This window comes from Scomber scombrus, chromosome 6 (genome assembly GCF_963691925.1).
Source record: "Scomber scombrus chromosome 6, fScoSco1.1, whole genome shotgun sequence".
Lineage (NCBI taxonomy): Eukaryota > Metazoa > Chordata > Actinopteri > Scombriformes > Scombridae > Scomber > Scomber scombrus.
In genome coordinates this window covers 1,681,701-1,697,881 of record NC_084975.1, presented here as the reverse complement: position 1 = coordinate 1,697,881, position 16,181 = coordinate 1,681,701, and the positions used below count along the sequence as shown (strand labels likewise).

Genomic DNA, 16,181 nt, shown 5'->3' with positions numbered 1-16,181 from the left:
GAAGAGCAACACATTCACATTTCATTATTTAATTTAAACAGTTTTTTAGTTTTAAAGCAACAGTGGAATAAAAGTGGTTACTGGTTTCCAATAAAGAAATACCCGTACAATTTAAAATATATTAGGAACAACATTTTGGTGAAACCTTCATCAGGTTCTATTCTGATATTCTGAATTCATTTCCTGAGTTAATGAAGGCCTGTGTACCAAAACTTTGTTCCCAATAAATCTCCTCTAATTTCAAGCCTATAGAAAGTGTGCAGGAGTCCTTTGTTCCACTGTTTTCTCCGATGCACCTTTCTATCTGCAGGTGTCCAAAGGTTCTGCTCCTCGAGGTTTAAAGAGAGAGTTTATGTTTTTATCATTTTACTGAAACCTCCAGAAGGGTCCCCGCTAGTGGTCACCTTTTCCTCTCCGTGATGTTCTCATCACACTGTTTTCATATTGTTTTACCCCTTTGTCACGTCTCTTGCTTTTTATTGTTACGTTGTTTTTGTTTTTGTTTTTGCACATTTTCAACCTCAGGAAGTTATAACATACAACTCAGAGGAAAAATCCAATTAGGCAAAAGTTAAACTGTGTATTAGGTTCTTGAAGTTCTTGTTCTGACTCATGTCGTGTATCTAATTATTTGACTTTTGCCTTTTTTCCAGACAAAACAATGGATCCAGATTCAGATGAATTTGATGATGAGGTAAGAACAAAATCAATCAATCAATCAATCAATCAATCAATCAATCAATCAATCTTTATTTATATAGCACCAAATCACAACAAAGTCATCTCAAGGCACTTGACTTAGGGCCTGATTTATTAACCCTCCTGTTGTCCTCGAGTCAAGGAAGGAAGGAAAGGAGGAAGGAAGGAAAGGAAGGAGGGAGGAAGGAAGGAAGGGAGGAAGGAAAGGAAGGATGGAGGAAGGAAGGGAGGAAGAAGGAAGGAAAGGAGGAAGGAAGGGAGGAAGGAAGAAGGAAGGAAAGGAGGGAGAAAGGAAGGAGAGAAGGAAAGGAGGAAGGGAGGAAGGAAGAAGGAAGAAGGAAGGAGGGAGGAAGGAAGGAAGGGAGGAAGGAAAGGAAGGATGGAGGAAAGAAGGAAGGAAGGAAGGAAGGAAGGGAGGAAGAAGGAAGGAAAGGAGGAATGAAGGGAGGAAGGAAGAAGGAAGGGAGGGAAGTAAAGATGGAAGTAAGAAAGGGAGGCAGGAAGGAAGGAAGGAAGGAGGGAAGGAAAGGAGGAAGGAAAGAGAAGAAAGAAAATTAGGAAGGAAGGAGGGAAGGAAAGAAGGAGGAAGGAAAGAAAGAGAGAAGGAGGAGGGAGGAAGGACAGACCGAACTCTTCACGTTTAATTTAAAGAGACCCAACATTCCCACATGAGCAGCACTTGGTGACAGTGGAGAGAAAAAAACTCCCTTTTAACAGCAAGAAACCTCCAAACCAGAACCGGGCTCAAAGTGGGAGAACATCTGCCTCGACCACACATCATTCTGTAGTTGCTGTTTTAAACTTTGCAGTAAATGTAACCAACGTCTGTGCCTCGTTCTCTCCCCAACAGGACACTTATGAACCCGATCTGTCCTGGAGTGAACCGGTCCAAACTGAGGATTACGGTCTGGCCTGGATTCCTACAAACTCACAGAGGACCACGACCGTTGGATCCTCTCTTATACCCGTACCAAGCGTCAGAACCACAACAGCGGAGCCAGGTTGGAGGAGAACCAGCACCCATCCAGCCCCACCAGTCAGATCTACTCAGTTTGGTCATGTGTTGAGCCCCTCTGAGGAGACGGCACAGCGCAGTACCTCCACAGAACCAGCAGATGTCACCCTGCTGCCAGAGATCAGAGGAGGTTCAGACTTCAGTGGCAACGCTCCCACCTCAACAACCATCTCCACCTCCATTCCTCCTTTATACGTAGACTCAAAGACAAAGAGTGTTTTTGGTGACATCCCAAAATACTCCTCTGAAAAAGCCAAAGGTGGTGTTAGTACCACTGCTCCCACATTCACCAGTACAGAAACAAAAGGTGGTAAAAGTATTTCTTCACACAGCAGCTCCACGACCACGTTGGCGTCTCGTCCCGGCGACACGAGCAGCTCCACATCTTCATCGTCCGTCATCCAGGCCGAAGTCGACCGGGGCCTGGCGCGTGCCGTAGATGAAGACGCCACCACCGATGGAGGTGTGTCCCCTGCACCTGGAGGTCTTCCAGAGATCCAGGCAGAAACCTCGACTTCCCAGCCTTCCTCCTCAAGGGACACGCAGCGGCCCACGACTCCCAGTGCGCCTAATTTTTCATCTACCAAGCCTTCTGTCTGGTTAAGTGGCGTTCTCTTGCAGACCAGGCAGCCGCTGTCTAAGGGTGAGCGCTCCTCTGTCCTCCCTCCCCTCTCCCTCCTCCCCTCTGTGTGACACCGCGGACCCCCGCTGCTGCCTCCTCCAGCTGCCTGCATGACCTTCCCTCTCGTCTTGGCCTGTGTTGTCCGCCTCTGCCTCAGGCTCCCAGCATGCCGCTATCGCACATAGCAAAGACCCAGCTTCTCCTCTAACCCCCACGCTCTCTGCCTCCACCCTGCCTCACCTCCCTCACCCCTTGCAACCCCTGTCTGGTTGGGAGACTGACCCCGTCCTCCCTGGTGTTGGGTTTGATGATAATGATAGCGATGGTGATTTAATGTCTGGGTCTTGGTCTTCGTCGTCCTCTTCAGGTGACACCTCAGTGTTTAGTGATACCCCTCCACTCCAAATGTTGCCAGATCCGTCTGGCACCGGCGTCACCGCTGAGGCCTCTGAATCCCCCTGGGATACGTCACTCTCGGTCTCCCTGTCTCTCAGCCCCACCCTCCAGCCTTCAGTTCTCCTCTCTAGTGACGTCACGCTTTCTGGCGCAACTCCGGGCTTATCCCGATCTTTCTCAGCTGGGTTTGAGGACTCACGGTACGCCACGGGGAGCTCAGTAGACTCTTTTCTCCCAGAGGTCAGCACGGATGGGTTTTCACTTGCTAGTGATGTCGAAGCCATGTGCGGCTGTTCTCTGGAGCCTTCGCAATCCTCATCCTGGTTGCATGCCTCGCCTCATGTCAGCCTGCCGTCCTCTGCTTGGGACTCTGCTAGCTTAGATCTTTACTCTAGTGTGGGCTTCCCTTCAGCCTCTGGTGTTGGTATAGATGACCTCCTGAGTTCTCTATCTGTGGCGGGTTCTGATGGTCTGTCCTTAGACCAGCCTTTACTCTCCCATAGCGCTATCTCTCCTTCATCGTCCTCTCCCCACTCCCATTTTCTCCAAGCCACCCATAGTGACCTACCCGTTTCTGTTGCAGCCACCACGTCTGGCGTCAGGGATCCCTGGGTCTCTGCATCAAACGGGGACTCTACCCTCCCTTCCTCTCCCACAACCACAACCACCACCTTCACCCCTACCACAGAAATGCAGGTGTTAGACATTAGCAGTGGTGCCTCCAGCTCGGTCCTGTTTCCTGACTCCCAGGAGGGTGTAGATCAGGAGTGGGACAGGGTTCAAACCTCGGCCTCTGGGGAAAGCGGGCTCCCTTATTCGACTAAAATCAGTAGCACCATTCCCTCGTCTACGACTTCGGCGTCTGGTCAGACACCAGATGATTTGGAAGAACGCTCCTCTGCGTTTTATTTTGAAAGCGAGAGCGGCAGCGCCATCGCATCAGAGGTAGCAGGCCCCGCAGCTCCAACCATACCTGCGGTAGCCTCGGCTTCACCCTGGTCGCTGGGCGGGGAGGAGGAGAGCGGCTCAGGTCAGGGTGATAGCCTGTACGACAACGAGACGTCGTCTGACTTCAGTATCTCAGAGCGAACAGAAAGAGAGTCGGAGGAAGAAGAGCCAGTCGAAGGTAAAAAAGCCGTCCGTGTGGGGAAAACACTGCATCACACAAAATGCCATCAGGATCAGGAAGAACTCTCCACATCCAAAAGATGACTAATCCACCATCTGTGTGCCTGCAAAACCACATCTCATTTTTTTCATATTTGTGTCTGTGAAAGAGAAAAAGAGAAAAATTCATGCATGCAACGTAAGTCGTCACAAACAGGATCTCATCACTTCCACGAACGTATCATCGCTACTTTCATCGTCATTTGAGACTCGATTAGCTTTCATTTTAGTGCCATTCATCTTCTAAAGCACTTATTCTATACAGGGTTGTCAAGGGCTGGAGTGTATCCAACATTACACTAAATGCATCTTTACATAAAGAAAGGGACTCTTCACAGGTAACAAGAAGTAATGGTGGAGTTGCAACTATTAGTCAGCCAGTCGAGTCATTTTTCATACCAATGTCTCGAATATGAATATCTTCTGGATTCTTTCTTCTTTTATGACAGTAAACTGAATATCTTTGGGTTGGAGACTCTGGGTCAGGAGAAAATAAGACATTTGAGGGCATCATATCAGGATTTTAGAAACATTTTGCACCCTTTTTTAACATTTTATGGACAAAGTGATTTGTTGAAATGTATTTATTTATCTTATTTATCTTATTTTTTGTCCCTTATTACTCTTATATCAGTATAGATCAATACGATCCATGAAAACCACAGAGCACTCAAGTCCAGCATCAAGACCAAAAAACAAACACAAGGAAAACTGCAAAAAGAAAAAAAAACACAAATGCATCATATACAACATACAATAAAATAGCATATATCAACAAACTTAAACTTATGTTACTCTTATTAAAATTAGTGTCGATATGATAAATTAATCCTTCATGGTTATGCAGTTAAATTGAGTTCAGAAAATGATCCCATATCTTACAAAACTAACATGGTTGTTTTTCTCTAATTATTTTATGAAAAGTTCCATTAGAGATCAGATATATTGAATTTTGAATGCATTGCACAATAAAAGGCCTTTAACCAGTAATCCACATTTACTAAATACACTTATAAGCGAAATATAACTTGTTTGTAACAGATACGGCTCTGCAAAGGGAATGGGAATTTCTTTTTTAATACCCAAGATTTATGTCTTTGGGCCTAGGTGTTGGGAAACGCTGAGTATCTTATCCAACTCCCCTCACATTTTACTCCAAAAATACTAACTTTAAGTCCATTTCCAAAAACTGTGAATTCAGAATTTTTACATTTACTACTCAAGCTTGAAAATGCTTGATTCATTTTACGTCTGGATACCGGTGAAAGAAAGAGTTAACATTTCATCTTAGAGGCTCAAAAAATGTCTTAAAGGTATTTTATGAAAAGCCGCTCTTTATATAACAAACAAGCAACATTTTTCTATTGTTAAAGCTTTCTGTTGTGGCAGTTCTGACAAATTCATTTTACAAGCTCAATGTCAAACATAGAAAGCTTCTCCTCCCGTGTGTTACCAGTGACGGCCACCAGAGTGCAGCAAAGCTCTTCAGAACTTTAACCTACATCATCTCTGTTTGCACCACATGGTCTTAAACAGGCCGCTGCTTTACCGTAACTTACATCAAGCTCATAATACTGAAGTACTTTAGTTTAGTAGAGTTTTTACATCCAATCACAATCAATCATAACTTTATTTATATAAGCACCTTTTATACAGGTTAATGTAGTTCTAAGTGCTTCAGGGTTGATTGACAAGATGATAATAAGACAGAACAAGTGTAGACCAAGTGTAGATCAAGGATAACATAAAGAAAAAGAACAAATTGCAAAGGAAAAAAAAGGACTTTTACTTGTAATAGAGTATTTTTACATTGCTGTATTGGTACTTTTACATAAGTAAAGGATCTGTCCTTCTTCCGCCACTGGTTTTTGTTAATTTCTATCAAATAATGAACTTGCTGGTATCGACCAACTGATCCACCTTTATCTCTCCAGACACTGAATACTTTTAACCTCAAGGTATCTGCCACTACTGAATTAATGTCATTTATAAAAGACATTTCATAATAGATCCCATCATGCCACTTAATAATCTTCCGTGTAGTACCAGTGCATACAAGCACACATATGATCCATCGTTTTCAGCCGTAAATTATGTGTTTGTGGTAGATCCAAGTTTACTTTTCGGTAAGCTCAGGAGAAGTTTAGAGAGAGTTTGGAATCGGTCGATCGGACCCCTCAGAAAACGTTCAAATATCTGTAGAAATGAACTAAAACCAACGGCTCACTGGATGGTAGGGAAGGTCTAAAGACAGGCGATAAATGTGTAGTTAATGGGCTGAAACATGCAAAAAATCAATGAACTGCTAGAAAATGCGATCCTACCTGCCTGAGTTTTTCCCCATTTCAGTATCACTGACTCCATCTTCATCATGTAGTTTGTAAATCTTGTCAATGTGAAATCTGAGTAGAAGTTTCTTGCTCTTAATTCTCATCCACTCCTTCTTCGAGTCACTTTGTTCCTTGAGTCTTTACACTGAAACGAATAACACTTTCCATCTTCTGTCCGGGCCTTTTCTTTTCCTTTGCCTATTCTTTCATCACCAGTGTGTCCAGGCTTTTTTTTTTCAGACAAAGATCAGTCTGATGGATGGTTGAATGAATGGGTTTTACTTTATAACAGACTCCTTATGAACTAGTCAACAGGTGTGACCCCAGCCATTCACTGCTGTACTAATCAGTTTGTGCAGATGAGGTAAGTTCTGACAAACAGCCTCCCAGTCAAGGTTAATCCACACTAGTGTTTCGCTTACTGGTTATCGGAGGACAAAGGGAGGATTCAGCAGCAGCTTCTCAGTGAGGTCAGGTTCAGCTGCCAGGTTTTCATCTCCCATTATTCAGAGTTACAATTATGCTGGTTAATTGAGTTTGATGAATGTGTTCTCGCTTGATCTGTGATGGACTTTTGATTATGAGCCTTTGTGTTTCTTTGAAGTGGTTTGAATGCGATGAGTTTAGTGTTTGTGCAGTAGGTTGGTGAATGTGAATGATGGTACATCGTGTTTCAAAGCCGGGGGTTGATAATACAGTTCGTGTTTTATCTCTGAAGTAGATATTAAAGAGCTGAGGATCATGGGGATGTTTTAGCTTTGCAAACAGTTCAAAGAGGCAAAGCTGCTCTGGAGGCAGGAATTAGCTTCAGCAATTGAGGGTTTCAGTCTTTTTTTTTTAGGTCATCCTTTAGCCAGGACCATCACAAAACCTGCATCTCATAGAAATTCAGTTTATATTCTACTAATTTTTTACCTAATTACGTTGACAAATTTAATCACTGCACAATGAATGAATGAAGCAAAACATTTATATACCTCGCTGAATGTGAGGGAAGGTAATTGGGGTGGATGGTGGATTTACAACATGCAGACACCAGAGACCAACGTTCACGTCTTGAGTCCTGTGTGTTTTTAGGTTCAGGCAACAAATGCACTTAGGTTAAAGTTAGTGAAAGATTTCTTTTAAATAATATGTTATTGTGTCTTTTTTCCCCGTATTAAATCAAGAACACCATCTTTTATCTCAACCACATTGTGCCATTTATATGATTCTAAAGACGATCATAAAAAGGTTTATTAGTCGCTACCAGCATTTATTTTACTGCAGGATTTTACTGATATGTTCAGTATCAACATTATTGCAACATCTTCTCAGTATTTTGACAGTAACTCTAATTCAGTCAGCATCATGTCTCCTTTCAAGCATATTTTCTTTAGTCGTATATAAATCAAATTTCACGGAGATGGGAATGAAGTTATCAAAAACAACTTGTAGATTTGTTGTTGAATGTTTGATCCACGACTTGTCATTTTTATAAAGAAGCTGCTGATCTGAAACCACCAAATTTCATATAATATCTCCGTAGACTTCCCTCTCTTAATCAGACAAGGTTGCACATTCTTATCCACTCTTAACGGATAATTCCACTTTATTACAATTTATATTGATGGTTTCCCCATAATTTCTATCAGTAAAAAATGTGCGTATGTAATCCATCAAGAGTCCTCAGCTACTACTCAATTAAATTATAATTAATGAACACTTTCTAAATGCTCTTGAAGCCCAGAAAATAAAAAGGCAACAGATAAAAGAGAAGGAAACTACTAATATGATGCCGAGTCTGACTCTGCTACTGGAATGCAAACAACCTCATTAAGAAACAAAAGAAACAGAACTAATTAACATTCATATTCTCTTTTTTTTCACTTTATGGTTTCCAGTTATAGTCATACACTACTATAATTACATTTCTGCGACCAGAGCGGCTTTTCCTCTGTAAAAGCTGCGGTGTACAACAGGTGACGGCTCTTATTTCTTCTCTTTACTCTGCTGCCGGTTTAATTCTTCTTCTATTATCTCCGTCCAGATGCCAGTAACAGCAGCCACGAGTCGAGGGTCGGCTCCATCAGGGAGAGAGAGAGGAAGGCCGTGGTTCCTCTGGCCGTCATCTCCACGCTCACCATCTTCGGCCTGATCATCCTCATCAGCATCCTCATCTACTGGAGGTCTGTAACAATGCTGTGTTTAAAGGTGTATTTATATGATTGTTTGGCCACTAGAGGGCAGCAGACGTCCACCACAAGCTGACAGGAACACAGCTCTGACTTATTATCGTCCTAAAAAACTACTGAACATGTTGCCATCCAACAGACCATCCTTAATGCATTCTTTCACATCGGCAGGTTAAACCCAATCTTTGAGACGTACATTAAAAATCTGAATAAAATGAATATGTTCAAACTCTATTGTGGATGAAGCATAACCTAAGATGAGTTAGTACAACTCATGTCTGTACCCCAAAGGAAAAGCGTATGTTGCACATGTGTGAGTTATCTTCACAAGTAAACAGGAGATAAGATGCCTCTCTGATAAAATACAATCAATGAAGTAGCTGCTGCTGAGTCGAGACACGTACTGAAATACAGACATCACAACATCCACAGTTCGATTCCTGCTGCAGACCATTTAGTGCAGGGGTGTCAAACATACGGCCCGCTGGCCAGAACAGGCCCACAAAGGGGTCCAATGTGGCCAACTGGATAAGTTTGCAAAGTACGAAAATTTCAGAAAAGTGATTCAAATCTTTCTGCTGCTTCAGAAGTTTTTATTTCCCCCCCCTGCAGAATATAATGAATACATATTGTGGTCATATTTAAAACATTCTTATATTGAACATTGTGCAACATGTTGTCAATCAGTAGTTTCTGTGCATAATCTGTAAAAGACTAGATTAGTGGGGTTCTGTGTATGGGTAATTTCTCATTTTCACTTCTAAATCAATTGTAAGTGTCTATAGAACAATTTTGTTCCGAGGGTCAAGCAAGCCGATCAAAAAATTGCCCTCTAGGGGGCGTTGACGGCTCCCGACCCACCACCAGCCTTAACAGAATATGGTAACTGTTATAACTTTTGATCAGATTATGCGATCTGAACATAATAAGTATGTATTGATTCAGGATCAGGAGTAGCAACTGATATTTCTAGCTTATGGCCGATATAAGCCATATTTTAAATCAATCAATCAATCAATATATACTTTATTGTTCCTGAAGGGAAATTTGTCTTGGACTCTGAGTGCTGAGACAGCTGCCACCATAGTTAAAAAGAACAAAGAAAGTAAAAGTAAAGTTGCACATTTGCACAATAATAAATGATGTAATGCTACCTATTGCTTCAGTATACACATATTGCACATTCCCACAAACTTCCATACAAGGTAACAGCAAGGGGATTACAACCAATCATAGCAGACGACAATGCATACCTCATATTTTGTTCAGTATCAGAGCATAACTTCAAAAATAGACATAAAATCATCGGCCCGGTGATGTAAAACAGGTGTTTTTTTAATAATGTTTAAAATTACACACACAGTCACAGACTCTACAATACAGTATCATTTTAAATAATCTTTCAACTGGCTGCATAAGTTTTACCTGAGGTTGGGTGACTAGATTTCGGCCCACAGGAGGTACAAATGTATACGAGTGAGGCAGGATCGGTCCACTGCTGCCTGCTTCTGTTTCCTGTGAGTCGAGTCGTACACATTCTTGGTCCAACTCAGGCTTCTGTGTTGTAGGAAACTGAAAAAGTGAAATCCCAGTTCCATGGAAGGATGAGGTGGTTTATTACAGTAAAGTTATTAAGTTATTATGTAATGATTCGGCCCACCTGAGATTAAATGGGACTGTATGTTGCCCTTGAAGTAAAATGAGTCATAACTCTCCATCTACCCTTCTGTCTGTTTACACTTTAAAAGACCAACACTTATCTATAAAGAAAAGATGTTTTTTTTTTCATACATAATCACATTATTTACCCATCTTGTTTCTCAGTGAAGTAAACAGACACACTTCAGTGATGTAGAGGCTAGATAATGGGAATACGTCTGAAAGCTGAGCAGCGAGGTTAAGAGATCAATCTCTGGTGAGAAGAGTCTGTAAAGATTCATCTGTAAACATCGTTCTTATAAATAGAGACGCCACATACATACTGTAGATACTGTAGATACTGTACGGCAGTTTCTCCAGCACGAGCACAACTGTAATTCAGATACATTCAGATAGGTTGTTTTCTTTTATACTTTTCTTCAGAGCATTTTTCATTTTTACACAACTCTAAAAACACCAAATTTATGTCAAAAAGACGTTTTTTGCTTACTTCTCGTATAAATGATATATCTAAATCATATCTTTTCTGATGAAGTGTCAGACAGATACTGCAGATGGATTTTGTTGGGTTTTTTTTTTCTTCATAAAAATACATTTAATAGCCACCAAAAATGATTTGACACATTTAACCTTCATCTCCTCAATGAAGTCACAATCAGCAGCGCTCTAGTTTTTTGTCATTGATTTTCTTTGTGTATAGGTGTGAATAAACTGCAAACACACACACACACACACACACACACACACACACACACACACACACCCCTCAAACTGCCCTTCAACCCCATCATATCTCGTATAATTTGGGGGGCAGAAGACTCTCGTATTTGTCTGTGAAGCTTAATCTCCTCGAACATGAGCTCAATCTTGTTCTTACATTGTGCTGAGTGTTTTTATTTGTGTGTGTGTGTATATGTGTGTGTATGTGTGTGTGTATGTGTGTGTCTATTTGCTCACCAACAGCCCCTTCACAAACAATGCCTCCTGTGTTGTGCTGCCAGCAGAGTGAATGAAGCTTTTCAGATGCCGTCATTATTTTTGATTCCCTCAAAAAACTTTGCTCAAGGATTTTCAAAATATACACAAATCAACCTCGTTTATAAATATAAATATATTCCCAGGTAGACGCAGATCAGTGATAGGCTCTCTGAATGGTATTCATGAAGCTTGTATAATAATAATAAGAAAGAAAATCCTTGAGAGATGCTGTTTTGGTTTTTATTGAGATGAATGTGGAGAGAACAAAAAGTGTCTTAGAGAATAAATAAGAATAAAGAGAATACATTTAAAAGTATTCAGACCAAACACCCAAAACTTTCTTTCCTCCTTTTGTTGAAAACATGGAGAGAGAGAAGAAAAAAACCCTTCTTCCCACTCAGACCGTGAAATAACCAACTTCTGCAATCCGATCAAGGACACGCTGTCATCGCAGTGTAAACACTTCCAGGCTTATTTTTCTCAGATTGTACATTTCTACATTTTCTCATCCGCCGAGCTGCAGACTCAACATATTGTTCTTGTTTTTGCGCCTCTGCTTGTTGTTGCATCTCCAAAGATTGAGCAGTAGCTATAAGCCGGTAATAATCTGAGGAGCAGAGGAAGGGATTAACTCCTGGGTTGTAAGGATGTATGTGTCCAGAGAGCAGAGGAGGGTCGGGGGGGGGAGAGAAAAGGACATCCGCATGATTATGTCAGACAGGAGGAATCGTGTCAGCGTCTTGTAAGGTTGAGCAGTGGGAGGCCAAACTGCACTAATCCTGCTGGTGTCGTGTCTTTTTTTTTTTTTTTCACTCCCTTTTCGTGACAAACCTCGGTGCTCATTTTGTGCATTTGAGGTCAAGCAGTTTATAGTCGATTTTACAAGTTGACAACAAGCAAAGCAAATTAGCATGAAGATAAATAGTTTTATAAAACATCTGATTTAGACAAACTCATGTGGAAGCTTCTCTACTGGAGTCCAGGCTGCTATAGTTTGATCATTTACTGGTTTTACTACAATATACTGCAGTCTTTAAGTGTGATTTTATTCTATTTATTTATGGAAAGAAAGACATTCACCATCACTATTTTATAGGATATGAAGGGAGGAAGGAAGAAGGAGGGGAGGAAGGAGGGAAGGAAGGAAGGAAAGGAGGGAGGGAGGGAAGAAGGAAGGGAGCAAAGGAAAGAAGGAAGAGAGGAAGGAAAGGAAGGAAGGACGGAGGAAAGGAGGAAGGAAGGAAGGTAGGAGGAAGGGAGGAAAGAAGGAAAGAGGAAAATCAGGAAGGGAGGAAGGTAGGGGGGAGGAAAGAAAGAGAGAAGGAGGAAGGGAGGGAGGAAAGGAAGGAAGGAAGGAGGGAAGGAGGGAAGGAAAGAAGGAGGGAGGGAGGAAGGACAGAAGGAAGTAAGGGATGGAAGAAGGAACAGTCAAAACAGATGGGGTTTCCTTCTTCCTCCTTTCCTTCTTCATTCCTTCATTCCTCCCTTCCTTCCTTCCTCCCTCTCCTCCTTCCTCCCTCCTTTCCTTCCTTCCTCCTTCCCTTCCTTCTTCCTCCCTTCCATCCTTCCTTCTTCCCCCCTTCCCTCCTTCCTTCCTCCTTTCCTTCCTTCCTTTCTCCTTTGCCTTCCTTCTTCCTCCTTTCATTCCTTCTTCCTCCCCTCCTTCCTTCCTTGACTCGAGGACACCAGGAGGGTTGAAGTATATTTTAATAGTATGATCTCAGAAACATCTAATGATCATTGTGATATTATAGATAATGTGATATGTTTACTTACAATAATCATAGTGTGAAAATATTCCACCAGCACATCCTTCCTCTGATCAATAAAAGAGATTCAAACAGGCGGGGAGTTCCGGTCCTCTGAAATGAGGCCAACGCGGAAGTAACTTAAAACTGCATTCTATCAAAAGGCCACCAGGGGGCGACCGTTTTGGTGTCAAAAGGACTTCCGTCTCTATACAAGTCAATGGAGAATTCACCAACTTCTCACTTGATTTCTAACCTCAGTAAACGTTTTCAAAATGTGTTTATGGTCTCAATCGCTAGTTTAAAGCCTTCTTCAATGCAGTATGATGTTCATTTGGGACATTTTGGCCTCCCTGATTTTATATGTGACGATAAAGCAGGGTATGCATTAGGGCGTGGCTACGTGGTGATTGACAGGTTGATTGGTTCACAGGTTCAGGAGGGCGCCTCATGCTCCTCCTGATGCCCATATAAGTAGAATCCCTGTTTTTATTTTTCCCAGCATGCACCTGTCATTTTCAAGATGGCGCTGCTCAGATCCGATACTATTGGCCTCTGAGCAGCAGTCCACAAACCAACGGGTGACGTCACGGATGTTACGTCCATTTCTTATATACAGTCTATGGATTCAACACAAATAAAAGCTTCATTTAAAACACTGATAGTAGATTATAAATCTATCTTTCATCCATAAACTTGTAGACTTAGATAGTTTGCACCATCAGTAAAGCTCAGTGTGGTTGTTAATGAGCAGCAGCTGTTTCTCTGACGGTCGCTGAGCTTCTTACATCCATAAAATCAGATTAAGTAGTCTCACATGTAAAATACACTAAATTGAGCCAATAAATCTACATTTAAAAACAACCCACATCTGTTAGAAGAAAAACTTGTTAATCAAACATGAACTGAAACGATGACAGAAAATGGTTTCAAATTGAGAAACTATTGTGACAAACAGCTTCTCAAATGTGATGAGTTATTATTATTATTACACATGGGAATATCTTTGTTTAGTTTGAAAGGAAATTATGATTATTTGTCAACTGTTGTCTGACATTTTCTATATTAACCCTCCTGTTGTCCTCGAGTCAAGGAAGGAAGGAAGGAAGAAGGAAAGGAGGGAGGGGGGAAGGAAGGGAGGAAGGTGTTGCGTGTTATTGTATGTGTGTGTGTGTGTGTGCGTGTGAGTGTGTGTGTGTGTGTGTGCGTGTGTGTGTGTGCGTGTGTGTATGCGTGTGCGTGTGAGTGTGTGTGTGTGTGTGTGTGTGTGTGTGTGTGTGTGTGTGTGTGTGTCCATGATAATCCATGATGCCCATTTCTGTCCTGAGACAGCGCAGGTTCATCAGAGGATCTCATCCAGTTAAAAACTTGTCAGGATTAACTCAACATATTTATTTCTGTGTTTTTGGGAAGATTATTCTCCTAAACATCTGGGCCAACGCCGACTCACATGATGCCAGGAGTGTGTGTGTGTGTGTGTGTGTGTGTGTGTGTGTGTGTGTGTGTGTGTGTTTGTGTGTGTGTGTGCTGATAATACATCTTTTCTCTGTAGTTATGTTAAACACTAAACACTGGTTTGTCATTTTGTATTTATTTTATTTTTATTTGCATTTACATTTTACATTTACACACAGAGATGATTGAGTTTTTATTAATGTATTTTTCTTTGTGTTTCACTTTCAGAGGAATTAAATAATAAACTGTTCATCTTTATTGAGTCACAAAAAAAATTTGATGTTTAAAATATTCATTAAATCCACTAAATATGTATCTTATCTTATCATAATTATATTATCTTATTCTATATTTTCTCCTGCAGGACGTGTTTTCAGACGGCTCATTTCTACATTGATGACAGCTCATCACCCAGAGTCATCACTGCACCTTCTACTGCTGCGTTGATACCTGGTAACACACACACACACACACACACACACACACACACACACACACACACACACACACACACACACACACACACACACACACACACACACACCTCTATACTTGTGAGGTCCTTTACTGACACATTACATTCTGCAGCAGTTTAATCTGAGTTTAAATCATAGACTGTATATAAGAAATGGACGTAACATCCGTGACGTCACCCATTGGTTTGTGGACTGCTGCTCGGAGGCCAATAGTATCGGATCTGAGCAGCGCCATCTTGAAAATTTCAGGTGCATGCTTGGAAAAATAAAAACAGGGATTCTACTTATATGGGCATCAGGAGGAGCATGAGGCGCCCTCCTGAACCTGTGAACCAATCAACCTGTCAATCACCACATAGCCACGCCCTAATGCATACCCTGCTTTATCGTCACATATAAAATCAGGGAGGCCAAAATGTCCCAAATGAACATCATACTGCATTGAAGAAGGCTTTAAACTAGCGATTGAGACCATAAACACATTTTGAAAACGTTTACTGAGGTTAGAAATCAAGTGAGAAGTTGGTGAATTCTCCATTGACTTGTATAGAGACGGAAGTCCTTTTGACACCAAAACGGTCGCCCCCTGGTGGCCTTTTGATAGAATGCAGTTTTAAGTTACTTCCGCGTTGGCCTCATTGCAGAGGACCAGAACTCCCCACCTGGTATAAAACCTGCAACAGTGAATTTAAAACCAAGTTTAAACCCTAAAACAGACTGTTAAAGAAGCAAGATGCAACAAAATAAAAATAAATTTCCGAACTTCCAAAAACATCCCGACTTTCCTAAAATGTCATAACTTACCAAAAATATCCCCATTTTTATAAAAATATCCTTATTCTCGTATATCTTCCCTTTTCTGAAATGTTGCCATTTTCCAAAAACAGAATTGTCCTCAGTTCCCTACATTTCTTACTTTATTACTTTTCAACATATTATTATTCTCTAAATACGTCCTTAGCTTCCAAACTTCTTTGTATTACTATGTTTTCAAAAATGTCCCTATTTTTTATAAAAGTGTCCTTACATCAGAAAAATGTCCTTTTTAAAATGTTTTACATTCTGAAAAATGTCTCTATGTTTAAAAAGTTTCCTTACTTCATAAAACATCATAACATGTTCTCCTCTTTCTAACGTTCTTTCCCTTTTCTGACATTTTGTCACTTTCTAAAAGACAGAAATATTCTCACTTCATTTATTTTACTAAAAAGATCCACAAATATCTGCAGTTTCCAAAAAATGTCTTTTACTTTCTCATGTTTTTATTCTCAGAATGTGTCCTTAGCTTCAAAACATGTTTTTACTTAGAAAATATTCACATTTAAAAAACTCTTTATGAGGCATTCATTGAAACATCAACCCTAGAGATTTATTGAGGGTTTGACTTTTTCAAGTCAATGTCAATGAAGTTACTATGGTTCCTCACTGATCTAAGGTTAAACATTTACCAGAATATATAAAC

At 41.0% G+C, this 16,181-nt stretch overlaps 1 protein-coding gene across 1 annotated transcript in view; it reads left to right on the top strand.

Moving 5' to 3' along the window:
* Positions 1-16,181, top strand: part of ptprz1a (protein tyrosine phosphatase receptor type Z1a) — a 53,241-nt gene that overhangs the window by 18,991 nt on the left and 18,069 nt on the right. Inside the window, 5 exon segments of the mRNA XM_062420695.1 lie at positions 311-320; positions 1,550-2,379; positions 2,381-3,858; positions 8,259-8,397; positions 14,608-14,696. Coding sequence (XP_062276679.1) covers positions 311-320; positions 1,550-2,379; positions 2,381-3,858; positions 8,259-8,397; positions 14,608-14,696 — 2,546 coding nt within the window.